The sequence below is a fragment of the Euprymna scolopes genome, chromosome 45 (assembly GCF_053919585.1).
Source record: "Euprymna scolopes isolate OS-2025 chromosome 45, ASM5391958v1, whole genome shotgun sequence".
In the NCBI taxonomy this organism is placed as follows: domain Eukaryota; kingdom Metazoa; phylum Mollusca; class Cephalopoda; order Sepiida; family Sepiolidae; genus Euprymna; species Euprymna scolopes.
Window position 1 is genome coordinate 2,194,476 of NC_136526.1, and position 15,696 is coordinate 2,210,171.

General features: G+C 34.8%; 1 protein-coding gene across 2 annotated transcripts in view; it reads left to right on the forward strand.

Moving 5' to 3' along the window:
- The window catches only part of LOC145269128 (uncharacterized), a 37,607-nt gene that overhangs the window by 4,461 nt on the left and 17,450 nt on the right, over positions 1–15,696 (forward strand). For both annotated transcript variants that reach the window (XM_080124728.1, XM_080124729.1), the window contains exon 2: positions 11,738–11,824. In XM_080124728.1, coding sequence (XP_079980854.1) covers positions 11,816–11,824 — 9 coding nt within the window. In that variant the 5' untranslated portion in view covers positions 11,738–11,815. The remainder of the gene's footprint in view (positions 1–11,737; positions 11,825–15,696) is intronic.

Consider the following 15,696-nt stretch of genomic DNA (forward strand, 5'->3'; position numbering starts at 1 on the left):
GAGTTTTCCTTCTCCTAGACGGATGGCCTGGGAAGACCTACGGGTCCATCAGCTCCGAGGGGGTTCGCCCCGCGCCTGGGTCCTAATCCAGGTATTTCTGCGACCCCGCATGGGTAGTTAATATTTATTGGTTATTTAGGTTAATATCTCCTGGAAAAATCGGGCATTTAGGTTAGCTTCTACAGAAGATTTTCACTCCTCAAGTGTGGTTTAAAAAGGGCATTATTATGCTGTCCATTTTCATTTTTACTGAGAGAGGGTATAGGTAAAAATTCATGCAGTGGAAGCAGCTAAATTTGCTACAGTATTGGATCGAGAGAGATGAGTTAATGTATGGTTAGATATAGTTTTGTAAGTTTAGCAATGTATGGTTAGATATGGTTTAGTAGGTTTAGGAATGTATGGTTGGATATGGTTTAGTAGGTTTAGGATTAGGATAAAGTGTTAGAGTATGATCTACTTTCTATTAGAAATTCTGATTTGGTGCCCAAACCGGACATTTAGTAAGACTGAAAGATTAGATATGCTCAGTATAGAGACAAGAGAACATTTGATATGGAGTACAGTTATACCTGATAGATATAGGTTATTGCATATTCTGTAAGTATAGTTAAAGTATAGATGGATGGATAAGTAGTATTGTATACGAATGCATGGAATTTTAGACAATTTGAGTAAGTTGCCTTTAGACTACAACGAAGGAGAATGACTTCGCCTTTCTCTTAATATCCGGAAGTTTTTATTTCAATGAGTACCGGTTTAGTTTGTGTAATAATTATTGCAATACTATCTCTTAAAGAGATATTAATGGTTACTGTTCATTATAGATTACTTTAAGTCAATGTATTGGACTATGGCTAGTAAGTATTTACTTAGAAGCTTGTTGGGAGTTATAATCAGGAGCATGCCTAGGAAATTTTAGGTGTTAATGAGTATCGATTTACGAGTTTGTTAGGGTCAAGGGCGGAGAGCAAGGACCCATCTAAGTTACGTGAGACGGATTAGGTTTAGTGTCAACTTAGGAAATAGAGCAGTTTTGATTTGTTAGTGATCAGGAGAAAGAGAATTTAAGTAAAAAATAATAAGGTTTGTCATGCAAAACAGACAAGGCAGTCATCTTGGAGGTAAAGTATCTATAGGAGGTACTTACTTAGTATACAAGCAGCAGTATTTTGTAGTTTTGAGAGGAATTTTAGGTACAATAGTTTCATGGCTTATTGCACAAGTCCGTAATCAAGGTGAGGGACGATGTACTTCTAATATTGAAACTGGGTTTATCTAATTTTAAAAGTAGTTGACTAGAGTGTTATTAGGTGTTCTACTTAGCTTAGGGATAGAATAAAGATTTAAGGTAATATTCAGGGTGATATAAGCAATTTCATGAGGATTATATATATGATCACTGGATGTTGAACTGCTCAGGAGGATTCTTGTATCAATTAAGAAGGATGTCTTGGTGATATAAGATTTGAGAAATTAAGAGTCTGGGGATACAGAGAGTTTTGAGCTGATGAGGATTCAGTATAGGCGATTGTATATAGGTAACAAAGGTGGTTGAGTTTAGTACGCACGTATTGTACATATTAAGTATACTGCTTCAGTTCAATCCTCTAACGCAAAGGAAAATCCGTTTGTATTTCGGTTTGCAATTTTGTCAAGAGAGGAAATTTAAAAACAGCTTATCTAATTGTTGATGATATCAGTTTATAGACAATAGTACAGACTGATAAATTGTTGTGTAAGGCATAAGAGCCCCTCATCTTTAGATGAGATGATGGATCACGAGCATAAGTTCGGAGCAGGGATCCGGAAAGGAAATGGCAGTGTACAAGGAAGGGGGTGGGGGTCACTGATGTTTATTGACTTTTTATTTTTTTTTTCTTAAAAAAAAAAAAAAAAAAAAATTACCTTTCGATGGCTGATTATATTAAGTATCGTACTTAAATAAAGTTTTCATGTCCTCTAAATAAATTAGCATAATTTCTTTTTTTATCGAGTTTGTCTTTACTATAGCATTGACTTATTAATTAAGTGACATGGCATTGTAAACTGCGAAATATTCTATTTAAGTGGAGAAAAGTTATCGGTTACAATATTTATTTATTTGTTGTCTAACTAAGATTTAGGATGATTTTCTCAGAGAATATGCAAAAATAATATAAGTACCTGGATTTCAAATAATTCCACTTATTCATATAGGCAACCAGTTATTTCGCGTCGATATAGAGTCCAGATCGACACTGTTTGCATTTGATAAAAAGCAAACTATGGAAGACCAAACAGGCCAAAAAAAACTTCTTTTTCAGTGACGAAAATTTCAATGTATTATTAAGCTGAGGCTGGCCAGTACCAGATGGGTGACCATTTGTACGAGTTTGGTTTTTAATGTGTATGTGTGTGGGGGCCAGGCTCCCCAAAATGGGGGGGGGGGGGCAATTTAAAGCAGAATAAAAAAAAATTATTTCAGCGCGTTTGGTCCACCGTAGTCGAAAGGCGGCAAACATTTTCAAACGGGATCGAAAAAAATGATGCTATTTTTAACACAAAGGGCACAATATTCATTGAATTTTTTTTTTGTATCGATTCTTCAAAGCATGCCCTGTTTAATAATGGTCATGCATTATTCGGCTCGCTAAAAAAAAAATTAATTTATTTATCAAAGATTTTAAAATGGCTTTTTTCGTATGAATATTAAAAAAAATTTTTTTTTGTTTTGCTTAACTTAAATTAATTATTTTACTTAACATATTCACCGAATTTCACACTTCAAAACTCAAAAGCGGGATAATTAAACACAATCGAAGTTCTGATATTCAGACGTCAAAATAAGGTATGAAAACAATTTTTTTTTTTTTTTTTTTTTTTAAATCTATAATTCTGTCCCTTACAACAACACAATATGTTGTGTTCAGTTTCAGATAATTATTTTAAGCATATTTGTTCCCACTTCAAAACAAGGGGGGGGGGTTGTAAGCAAAAAAAATATATATATAAATATCGTTTATGAAAAATAAGTACACTGTTATAAAGTTCATTCTTCTCTTAATAATCGCTGAAAATTTCGTATTGATCGGATAATTACCTGATTTTTGATAGATTTTTAAAAAGACAGTCCGTCAAAAAGTACTGACCTGCCCCCCCCCCAGTTTTGGCGGTGCCTACTTAAGGGGGATATTCATCAGGAATTTGTTTATGTTGGACTTGAAGACATCCAGTTTGTAAACCTTACAATTGAATAAAAACAGGGGTTTGTTTTACTGTACACACAGATTCGAAAAAGTTATCAAAAAACAAATATATAACAAATAAATATTATCAAAAGCAAGATCAGTTACTTTTCTACCTAACTGGATATGTTTTTAGTGTTTTTATTTAATATAACATGTTTATTCAGCTCAACAAACATACAGTGTTTACCGATGTATTGGAAAATTTTAAATGGCGGCCGACTCTCTCTTTGAGGCGGTAAGTTTGGGAAAATGAGTTATAAATAAAAAACCAGACAAAATACTGTTAGAAACGCGCTCAATATATGTTACCGTGACATAGGCTGACATATATTCGGTGGGTTTTTAACTGTATTTTGTATATATTTTTAGTTTTAACTCATTTTCCCAAGCTTACCGTCTCGGAGAGGCGGCCGCCATCTTGAATTTTCCAATACATCGGTAAACACTGCATGTTTTTCAAGCTGACTAAACATGTTACATTAAATAAAAACACCAAAAAGGTATCCAGTTAAGTAGAAAAGTACCTTATCTTGCCTTTGATAACATTTATTGGTTATATATTTGTTTTTGACAACTTTTTCGAATCTATGTGTACAGTAATACAAACCCAAAAACAGATAACATAAAACTTTAATTAAACTTGAAAATACCATTTCAAACATAGCGCGGATCAATAAGTACATTAGCACCTTTTTTTTTTTTTTTTTTTTTTTTTTTTTTCACAAAAATAATTTCAGAACATTTGTATTGATTTAAAAAAAAATAAAAATAAAAAAGGTATTTTTTTTTTTTTTAAGACCTGCCCCAGCGTAGTGTAAACACCCTAACCTCCCCATGTTAAGAACGGCTTTCGAGGTTAGGAGGTGTTTATTTCAAAAGCCGTTCTTAACATTAGGAGGTTAGGGTGCTTATAACACGCTGGCGCAGTGGGGCACGTCGTAAAAATTTACAAAAAAGAAATTCCAAACCAGAAGAATCGCTGGCCCAAAATCCGCAGCAGCAAAAACAGCATCTGATGTCAAATTCAGTTTTTTGTGTTAAGGCCAAGAGGCCACTCGAGGATAAGGGTTAAAGATTGTACAGTAGAAATTGGACAATATAATAATTGTTAGTAATGGAAATTCGGTAAATTTGTTAACTTATATGGAACGGCTCATCAAGAACTTATTTACGTTAGACTTGAAGACAATCATATTGTAGTCAGCTGGAAAGCAGGAAAACGGAAGACAATTCCACAGGCGTGCAATTGTAAGAAAGAAGCTTTGCTCATGGAATCTATGTTTAGGTTTAGGCACAGATAAAGAGTGGGGGGAATTATTGATAGTGTTTTCAGCTAGACGAGTGTTTCTTGTGAAAGTTTGGCAAGGGGGGACCATAGACTGAAGCTCAGTTGAGCACTTGCCATGAAAATAACGATAAAGCAGAGACAAACTCGCAACATCTCTTCTGCTTAATGTCCAGAAAACTACTCATTCATGGAAAATTTCAATGCAATATTCGTTTTCAGCATACCCAAAAACCTTAAAAATTCGTCATGTTAAGGGAAAATGTTAAGATAGAAACCAAGTAAAAAAAATTTACCAAAAGAAAGTAATTTTTGTTTTTTGCTAAATATAAATTATGTTTGTTGATTTTTATTTTTTAGATTTTCACATGTGTAATTGGAAAAGAAGATTAAAATGGGATGAAAACCGTGGACGGAAACTTTGTTTTCATCATCCTGGGCACGTCCCTGTTATTCATGGCAATCCATCGATGCATTTTGAGGATGCTGGCAATGGTCCTGTTGTCATAACTTGGATTGGTAGAGAGCATGAGTTTTACAGCGATGCATCTTCCATCTCGCTGGTCCTGGATATTGAGTTGTACAGCGATGCATCTCTGATCTCGCTCATTGAACATCTTGTCACTTTCAGACATGATAGAAGGTTCCTATCACTCTTGAGATTTGTACACAACTGGCCAACTAGTAGATAGTCTGCAACAAAAAAAAAGAAAACCCGTTTTCATGAAATGGAAACGGAATCGTGTCGTCTTTTCTAGGACGACAATTTTATATCGCTTTATATATCCAAATGTTATGAAATTTAATCAAGTAGAACATCTGCTATGAGTTTAAAATATATATATATATATATCAGGACTCTATGGACAAACTTATCTTTAGTTGACCTTTGACAACTAAATATTTTCGTTTACTAGCCAAATAGAAAAGTTACTAGCCAAACCCACATGATTTTTGGAATATGACATCTTTGTTCTGTGACGATTATGTACATCATAAAGATTTTTTCTATTTTTTTTAATAAGTGTAATTCTAAATATATAACAAATTTTATGTTGATACTTAAATGTATAAACATTCTAATTATTTCAGATATTTTTTTTAAACAGCCTTCGTTAAAAAAAAAAAAACAAGTTCTATTAAACGTTTATTGTTTAAATAATTTAACTTTCTTCGTTTAAAAAAAAAAAAAAAGGTTGAAATGATTTTTTTTCACTTCGTAGTGAGCTTTGGAAGATTGTCAGTGAAAGAAATACAATCGCCAAAAGATAAACGTTTCATTATTTCTAGTCGCCATTTTGAAAAATCACTCACAAATGCGCCTGTTTCACTTGCAACGTAAAGACCTGTGTAGGAGACTGAGTAACATTCACTGTCTGGCATTCGAGCACTTTCAGGTGGCTTTATTTTAAATACCGAACCGGTAGCTCTGAAATTGGCAACCAATAGTTATATTGATTTTCTATCTGAAACGGCAGCATCATGCCATACAAAAAACACCAACAAACACGCAAGAGAGCGGAATAGCGGGAATTTTATAAAAGTCAATCTAAATAAATGTAGGGACAATGTCCGTTTGCAAATCGTAGATATTACAATCTAGGGAGTATATAAAATGTAAAAAAATAGTAGCCCTCTCAGACCCCCCATCCCCGAAAAAAGCCTTTGCTGGACATACAAAAATGCCCGTGCCCATTTTGTCTTTTATATATTTACTAGCGAGGGGTACCCGGCGTTGCCTGGGTATTTGGAGGTGTGTGTGTGTGAAAACTCCCGGGGGGGGGGGGGTAAAAAAAATGTTTTGGTAGGTAAGTATGAGGATCGAACCCGAACCGTTGAGTCAAAGTTGTAAATTAAAGTGCGAAAAAAGTGCAATGTTAACCATTGCCCCACCGTGGGATGCTAACGGAAACACGTTTGAATTTATTTAATTACTTGGATTTGGCAGGTGCCCGTTTTAATGAGTCAATGAAGTCAAGTTTGACTGCAGGATTTTTATTTTCCCAAGATGTTATAGGAAAAAGACTAACCCACATGTGGCGAGCGACATATGTTGAATATTTATCTTCTTGAAATCGAGCAAATTAAATAGACAGGCGAGCTTTGTTATTAACTGTGAGATATTACGATTTATATGTGATATAAAAAGTTTTAAAAAGTTGTGAACCGACCAACCGCTTCTCTGGAAAAAGCCTTTTTTTGACATACAGAAAAAGCAAACACACATACATACATACATTTTTGCTTTTATATTTATAGACTAGCAGGGGGTACCCAGCGTTGCCCGGGTGTTTTGGGGTGTGTGTGGTCGGTCGGGGTGGGGGTGTTAATGAAAACCTAAGAATAAGCGAAGTAAAAAAAACAGAAAAACGAACGTTGAAAAAATCTGAAAAACACGTGAAAAATGGCTTAAATAACCCTGCTTCAATATTAAAATTTTAAAAATCGAAAAAAAAAAAAAAGACATTCGATTCGAACACAAAATGTTTAGAAAATGAGGCCGCGCTCTAAGCAACTGAGTTAAGACAACGTTGCCGAAATTGTGTCCCTTTTTCAAATATTTAAAGTAAATCAGGTTACGACGTCGTATGACACATGCGTAGAAGCGAACTTGTCATGAGAGGATGGTTTTTGCTGACCCCCCCCCCCTGTAGAAAACTACTGATTTCAGGATGAAGGAATTAACGTTTTTGGCCAATTTTTCAATATTTGTCGGGCGAAGGTTGGAAGTTTAAAATGATACCAATCTGGTGAAAATCCATGACCCATGTGGAAAGTTTTTGCGAGACATACATACATACAAACAAACACACATACATACAAACAAACATACAAACACACATACATACATACAAACAAACACACATACATACATACAAACATATAAACACACATACATACATACAAACACACATACATACATACAAACAAACATACAAACAAACAAACATACATACAAACACACATACATACATACAAACAAACACACATACATACATACATACATACAAACACACATACATACAAACATACATACATACATACAAACAAACACACATACATACATACAAACATACAAACACACATACATACATACAAACAAACACACATACATACAAACAAACATACATACATACATACATACATACAAACAAACATATATACAAACAAACATACAAACACACATACATACATACAAACAAACATACAAACAAACAAACATACATACAAACATACATACAAACAAACATACATACATACATACATACAAACAAATAAACAAACATACAAACAAACATACATACATACAAACAAACATACATACAAACAAACATACATACATACATACAAACATACATACAAACAAACATACATACATACATACAAACAAACATACAAACAAACAAACAAACACACATTTTCGCTTTTATATTTATAGATTTACTCGGTCAAATTTGGTGACATAATGGATGCATGGGCGACATCGGTTGAAAATCGCTACACTTTGTAAAATTGTTCTGCCTCTCAGACTGAACTTGTTATTTTGGTTACATTTTGCTAGCAGCCATGTTCAGAATTTTTTTTTTTTTTTTTTAGTTAGTCTCATTTCCAGAACCTTTTGGTCAATATAACCTTCGACTTTTTCCAGGTGTATCTTGTCTAACTTGGAAACGTTTTTTATTGAATTTGGAAATTTTGACAGAATTTTAAACGGAACCCATTATTTACTTCACAGGGGAAGCATGTTCTTGTTCCGTCAGCCATGACTCGATAGAGGTCGTACATAATTCGCAATTGTATTTTTTGGTTGCCAACACTGAAAATTGTACCTCACTTTTACAAATGATTTTTCTAAGTACTCTAACCACTGTGCCATCAGTTGCTCGTGGACAATTCGAGTATGAATTTTTGAAGAATTAAACCTATTTTTATTATTTTAATTTTGTTCTTATTTTTTATTGAAGAAACATTTCAGAGTTCGACAAGAAACACCTGAAGAAGGTCAGAGGTTACATCGACCGAAACATTGTGAAAAGATGAGAACAGTAGTCCGATGAATTCAAATAATAGCCTTTTTGTTTGTTTTGATCAATTTATGTGATTGTTGGAATATGATCTTTTCGTTTCATCACAGGTACATACATCATACAGAATTTTCTTTATTTTTGCTTTTTTCTTAATGTAAGGGAATTTTGGACAAGAGCAGATAATTGTAGGATAGAACAAGTGAAGTATGCATGGTCCCCCGTGAGTGCACAGTGAACGTGGCATAAAAAAAAATGACTAAGTTCAGTATTCGGCCCTCCTCTCTATTTAGCCCCAAAAGTCCCCAGGGGGACGTCAAATCCTGGTGAAAATGAACAAACGGTGCAGTTTTAGGCCTTAACGTATGTAAATTTGTAGTTCTGCAACACGCAAAAAAAGAAATGACTAAGTCCATCATTTGTCCCCACCCCTATTTAGCCCCAAAAGTCCCCAAGGTCTTAACATATTTAAATTTGAGTTCAGCACCATGCAAAACTGCTAATAAATAGACATACAGAGAATTTCACGAAAACAATCATGAAACACAGGAGAATTCACAAGGGAGGTAATTTTTCGTTTTGATTTAAACAAGATGGCCGAAAATTTTCATCCGCTAACATGATTAATTTTTCCATTCATTTTTCTTTTAATAATTCAGTAATATTCATGTAATTTAAACTGCATAATTTGGAAGTTACCATTGTAATTTATTAGAATTAACAAAAAAAAAATCAGTAGAAACCATTTTTTTTTTTTTTAAAATCTGAAAACTCCATTTATCAACTACAAAATCTCGTCACAATTCTGTAGAAGCGCCTATTTTTGTTTTCCATGAAGCTCCACAGGCCAAACTACAGACTGGTGAAAATGAACAAACGGTGCAGTTTTAGGCCTTAACATATGTAAATTTGTAGTTCTGCAACACGCAAAAAAAGAAATAACAAAGTCCATCATTTGTCCCCACCCCTATTTAGCCCCAAAAGTCCCCAAGACCTTAACATATTTAAATTTGAGTTCAGCACCATGCAAAACTACTAATAAATAGACATACAGAGAAAGTTTTGGACAAATATGATAAAATAGTCCCCAAAACGGAGTGTTTTTATTCGCCCTGAAAGATCCGTAGGGCACATCCAAGAGTTATCGTGAAGTATAGACAAACAAAATTATACAGAAATCAGTTACAACTTTTCAGAAAGTTTTATAAAAATCCAACGCATCAATTTTCGTTTAATAAGCACAAAAGTGTCAATTTTAGACATTTTAACGCGAAAGGCAGTCCTAGGAAGGCAGCAGGAGTTTTCCCGGAAAATCCGTTCTGTTACTTTTTTTTACTCATATCATGTTTAATGCTTGTGCAAAATTTAAAAAATTCCAAGTTGTAGTTATTGAGAAAAGTGCAGATCGACAAACGGACAAGGGTGAATTTACAGGCCCACTCTTCTTTTGTCGGGGACCAAAAAAGAGTTGTCTCCCTTTAAAGATAAAGATAATTTTAGGTCAGGGGTCTCTAAACTTTTCTGAACATGGGCGCCATATTGCAGAATTTTTAGAGCTACGCAGGCCCAAAATAAATAAAATGATGTATTTTATATTGTTTTACTTATTAGCTTTGCTTTTTTCATGAAAATGGTTCTCTAAAACCTCATTCTGTTTAATCATTTTCTGAACAAACTGAAAAACCGTTATTTTCACACTTTTCCATTAAAAAGAAACCCAGAATATTTTGGGGGTGCTTCTGCACTATTTGGACAAGATTTCAGAAATCGTAAAACTGAATTTTACATGGAAACAATGGTATCTACTAAAAAAAAAAAAAAAAAAAAAAGTTGATATGCCATAAAACAAACCGACCTGATTCTGGCATAGAATAGCATCAACGTGAATTTAAATCTACATTTGGAGGAGTTGTGATATTTGCAGTCACCGTTTTTGTTTCAGTGGAACAAAGGCACTATTTTTTTTTTTTTTTCTGCTTTTTGAAACAGACTGCCAGAAGAGGCTTCAATAAGCTTTACCATATCTTGCCTTGGACAAGCATAAAGATGATATATATATATATATATGCAATATCTTTTGTCCTTTTACATGGCTTGTTGCACTTTGCTATTTTTCTTTTGTACCAAAAAAGTCGATTAATTTCAAATGTACAATACTAACATACTGTACACGCAATAACCCTTATCCCCGAGTGGCTTCTGGGCCTTGATAAGTGGTGACTACCTTGTAAAAAGAAAAAAAAAATAATACTTATTCCTCAGCATTTTAGAATGATTATCTTACGAAAATGGGAAACATAGAAAATTATTTATTAAAGAAAATTAAAAATAGAATTTCATGAAAACAATCATGAGACACAGGAGAATTCAAAAGGGAGGTAATTTTCCGTTTTGATTTAAACAAGATGGCAGGAAATTTTCATCTGCTAACATGATTAATTTTTCCATTCATTTTTCTTTTAATAATTCAGTAATATTCATGTAATTTCGGTTGCATAATTTGGAAGTTACCATTGTAATTTATTAGAATTAACAAAAAAAATCAGTAGAAACCATTTTTTTTTTTTTTGTTTTTAAAAATCTGAAAACTCCATATATCAACTACAAAATCTCATCACAATTCTGTAGAAGCGCCTATTTTTGTTTTCCATGAGAGCACCACAGGCCAAACTACAGACTTTGGGGAACCAGATCTGGCCCGCAGGCTGTAGTTTGGAGACCCCTGCTTTAGATGGTATATTATAGATACATGCAAATTTGAATATTATTTTTTTTAATTTAAAGTTGAAATTTACATATTTTTTGTCTTTGCAGATGATTCAGACATCGTTCATTTTTCTTTTAATAATTCAGTAATATTCATGTAATTTCGGTTGCATAATTTGGAAGTTACCATTGTAATTTATTAGAATTAACAAAAAAAATCAGTAGAAACCATTTTTTTTTTTTTTTGTTTTTAAAAATCTGAAAACTCCATATATCAACTACAAAATCTCATCACAATTCTGTAGAAGCGCCTATTTTTGTTTTCCATGAGAGCACCACAGGCCAAACTACAGACTTTGGGGAACCAGATCTGGCCCGCAGGCTGTAGTTTGGAGACCCCTGCTTTAGATGGTATATTATAGATACATGCAAATTTGAATATTATTTTTTTTAATTTAAAGTTGAAATTTACATATTTTTTGTCTTTGCAGATGATTCAGACATCGTTCATACATAGCTTCAGTGTTTCTGTTATTGTTAGTTTGAAAGATTGACCGAAAAGAAAAAAAATGGCTGGGGTAAGATTGCAGATAAATCCTTTTTTTTTTTTAATTTCATTTGATATTTTGGCACTTCTGTATGTCAATGACATGAGGCGAATGTGTACATTTTAGTTTCAAGAACAGCCGGTAGAGGGCGTTTGTCAGCCTAGAACAGGGTTGATAACTCATACTTGTATTTTTATATATATGTTTATAACAATCTTACTGTAAAAAATTATTCTTAAGCCTCTATAAATGTTTCATGTTTTTTTTAAATCTTTTATATAGGCATCACCCCTTATCACGGCCAAGAGGCCACTCGAGGATAAGGGTTAAAGAGTGTACAGTAGAAATTGGACAATATAGTAATCGTTAGTAATGGAAATTCGGTAAATTTGTTTAACTTAAGTGGAACGGCTCATCAAAAACTTGTTTACGTTAGACTTGAAGACAACCCTATTGTAGTCAGCTGGAAAGCAGGAAAACGGAAGACAATTCCATAGGCGTGCAGTTGTAAGAAAGAAGCTTTGCTCATGGAATCTACGTTTAGGTTTAGGCACAGATAAAGAGTGTTTTCAAAATTATATTTTGATACATTTTAATACTTTAAAAAAAAAAAATAATAATTCTGAAAACAATCTATAAATGTTTAATGTTTTTTGCATATTTATTTTTATTTTCAGTTATAAATCACTCATGGAAAGAAATACTATTAAAACTTAAAAATTTTCATACATTTTTTTATACAATAAATGTTTCGATTTTCATGTTTTCTTGTTCTTTGTTTTGTTATATATTTTGCGTTGTCAGAGACACTTGTTTATATTTGAGGTTCACAGAATGGCCGATAGTGCATTCAAAGAACGGGTCCATAACTCATCTCGGATGCTTCATGTCATTGACATGCAGAAGTGCCGATATTTTTGTTCACATGTTATGTGATTTATTAAAGTGAAATAAAGAAATTGATTTGGGATGCGTCTGTTTACAGAGAGACACATTTAAAGAGGACCATAAAAATCTCTCTCTTATATTTTATCAGCAATGCTTCAAGCAAACTATCTATTCCTCTTATTTTGGACTAGCCTGGTTGCCCGGGTGTTTGAGGTGTGTGTTGAACCAAAAAAAAAAAAAAAAGAGGTAGTAGGAAGGCAGCCTACTGCAAAGATGGAAAAGAATGTGGAAAAAGAGGATAGTGAATTCAACTTTTGCCTGGGTGGAGGATATTGGCACAAGGATGAAATAAAAAAAAAAAAGATACAGCGAGAGGTGGGATCGAACTTGAAAATGTAGGGTAATCAGTCTTCCTCGCTAACCATTAGGCCAAATAGGATAGCGAATTTAGTGAGTTGGTGATTAAATTAGGAATCATAGGAGTCGCCACGTATGCGCAGAAATGAGTGTTGATTTTAAACCTGGCCTGGAGCCAGTTAAGCTTCCCATTTTCTGTTGTTTTATTTATTTGCTTCCCCAGGAAAACAAAGAAGACACAAGGTCGTTTTAATGGGGGGGGGGGGGGGACCAGCTCCTCCAAAAAGGGGTCACTTTGGCAGTATCCAAATAAATAGTAATTATCTCAGTATGAAGGGTTTCTCCTACATTGACCAAGGACCAATTAACTTAAATGAAGCATCAGAAATCCCAGCCCGAAGGTCAGGAAATGCTCTGCCACTTTTGTCGAACAGTTTCGCTTTATACAGAAAAGCCAAACAAACACTCGAGATGACGCCACGGTCAGAATTTTGTTTAACTCGATCAAAAGAAAAGAAAGAAAGGATGTCCGTTTGTGAATACGGGATATTACGATCTGGAAAGTATATGAAAACTTCTTGCGGAATCTAACCGATGCACGAAGCCCGATGCCAAAAGCCTTTGGCGGGCATACACAAACGCTCGCATCCATTTTGCCTTTTATATATTAGACTAGCGGGGGGGGGGGTACCCGGCATTACCCAGGTGTCTTGAGATAAATCAAAACTCCGGGGGGGGGGGGTTAAATAATAAAAAAAAAATGTTTTGGTAGGTTAAGTATGAGAATCGAACCCGTACCCTTGAGTTGGAAATTAATGTGTGAAAAAAAAAAAACAGGTGACGTTACCCATTAGGCCACTGCGACATACATACAACATACACAGGTTTGAATTTATTTATTGAACTATAAAAACAGGCGTGCGCAATAAAAGTTAACTCTGCTGCTTCCATTTGACCTAATTAAGAAGGTCAAATAGAAGTCACGCAGTGTGACACTTACGTCACCCGCGCGTCGTCCAGTGGTGGAATGACCCCGGTTGTCGGTTTTGATGTTTCCTCAGCGATGATGTCACGGCCTGTTTCCTAAAACAGACTTGTCATGCAAAAACAATGGAAGAGACCAAGTCAATAAGCGTTTCTTTTTGTTTAAACTTCTTTGTATTCAATCAGGGTACAATCGCAGTTAGCTGTTTAGTTAGGGACTGGCCACTTGTTAACTGCGAGGTTTTCTCTTCTCTCTCTCCGACAGACAACTCAATTATCTACTTGACAGGGACAGTCGATGGGGGAATCTACGTTCGTCGGACCCAAGGAAGCAAGGCTCTCTCTCTTACTCTCTCAAGGCTCGCTGCTTATATTGTGGGGGCGTGGACTGGGTCTCTTCCCGTTTCAGGTCGTTGGCCAATCAGAATTAAGGGATCACTGTCCGTCAAATCTTTGCCAGGCGGTATATACCCAAATAAGGAGCTGCCTTTCTTTCTCTGTTGGCATTCGGTTGTTCCCTAATGGAATTTGACAGGACATAAAAACAGAAATGCCTAACTTAATTATTTTTAAGAGGACATAAAAACCGCTGAATCCGATTCCACAAAGGCCACACGCCTTTTCAATAGGGTCACGTGTCGCCCCGCTGTTCGGCGACTGTTTGCCCCTGTAGATCGGAATTTCATTGGTATCCTCGCCACCCACGGGCTGTCATGGCCAATTTAACGTCATCACGTTCTTCCACCATAAGCTACGATCTTATCTTTTTTTTTCTCTTCTTTTCATCGTTTACAGCTGCCTGTTTTCCCTTTCTTTTTCCACGGGTTCACCGCTACTCTTGGCCTTTTGGTCAGGATCAAAGTGCAGCATCTGTTCTTCGGATGCCGCACTTCCATTTCTTGTTCTCTTTCGGTGGAGGAGAAATCCTTCACGACTGGGACAATTCTTATTTTTGTACCCTTGAGCGTCTCTCAGCAGTTGTTTACCCAAATTTGACTGTTTTTTTCCCCAACAGATGTTGGGGAGAGGGAAACCAGCTTCCAGTTGTTCAGATTGAATAACAATTGTCTGATGTACAACATTGATCAAAGCTGATTGCTTCTGGACATTTCCCGGCGCAATGCCGAGAACGTTGTTCGTTGTTAACTTTTGAATTAGTTTTGCTTTTTATACGAAAAAGCCTCATCAACATGCAAGAAGCCAAAATAGCAATAATTTTGTAAAAGTCGACGTAAATAAATCTAGATGCGACGCGCTTTCCCAAATCGTACATATTATTATTTAGGACCCATATAAACAGTTGTAAGCGATCGTAACTACCCCGGAACCGTGTGCGAGAAAAGCCTTTTGAAGACATACACGAAATGGTCACACACATTTTGCCTTTTATATATATAGACTAGCGGGGGGTACCCGGCATTACCCAGGTGTTTTGAGGTGTGTGTGTATGGGGGGGTGTAAATCAAAACAACCCTGTGTAAATATGAAAAAAAAACAAAAATCAACAAAACCAGCAAAATGTTATAACTTCTTAAAAAAAAATTGGAAAAAACAAAAAAAAGAAAAACGTATCAGTGAACGATGTTAAAACTTCTTAAAAAAAATCGGAAATAAAAAAAAAGCGAACATGATGGAAAAAAAAGAACGAAAAAATGGCATAAATTACCCTGTTT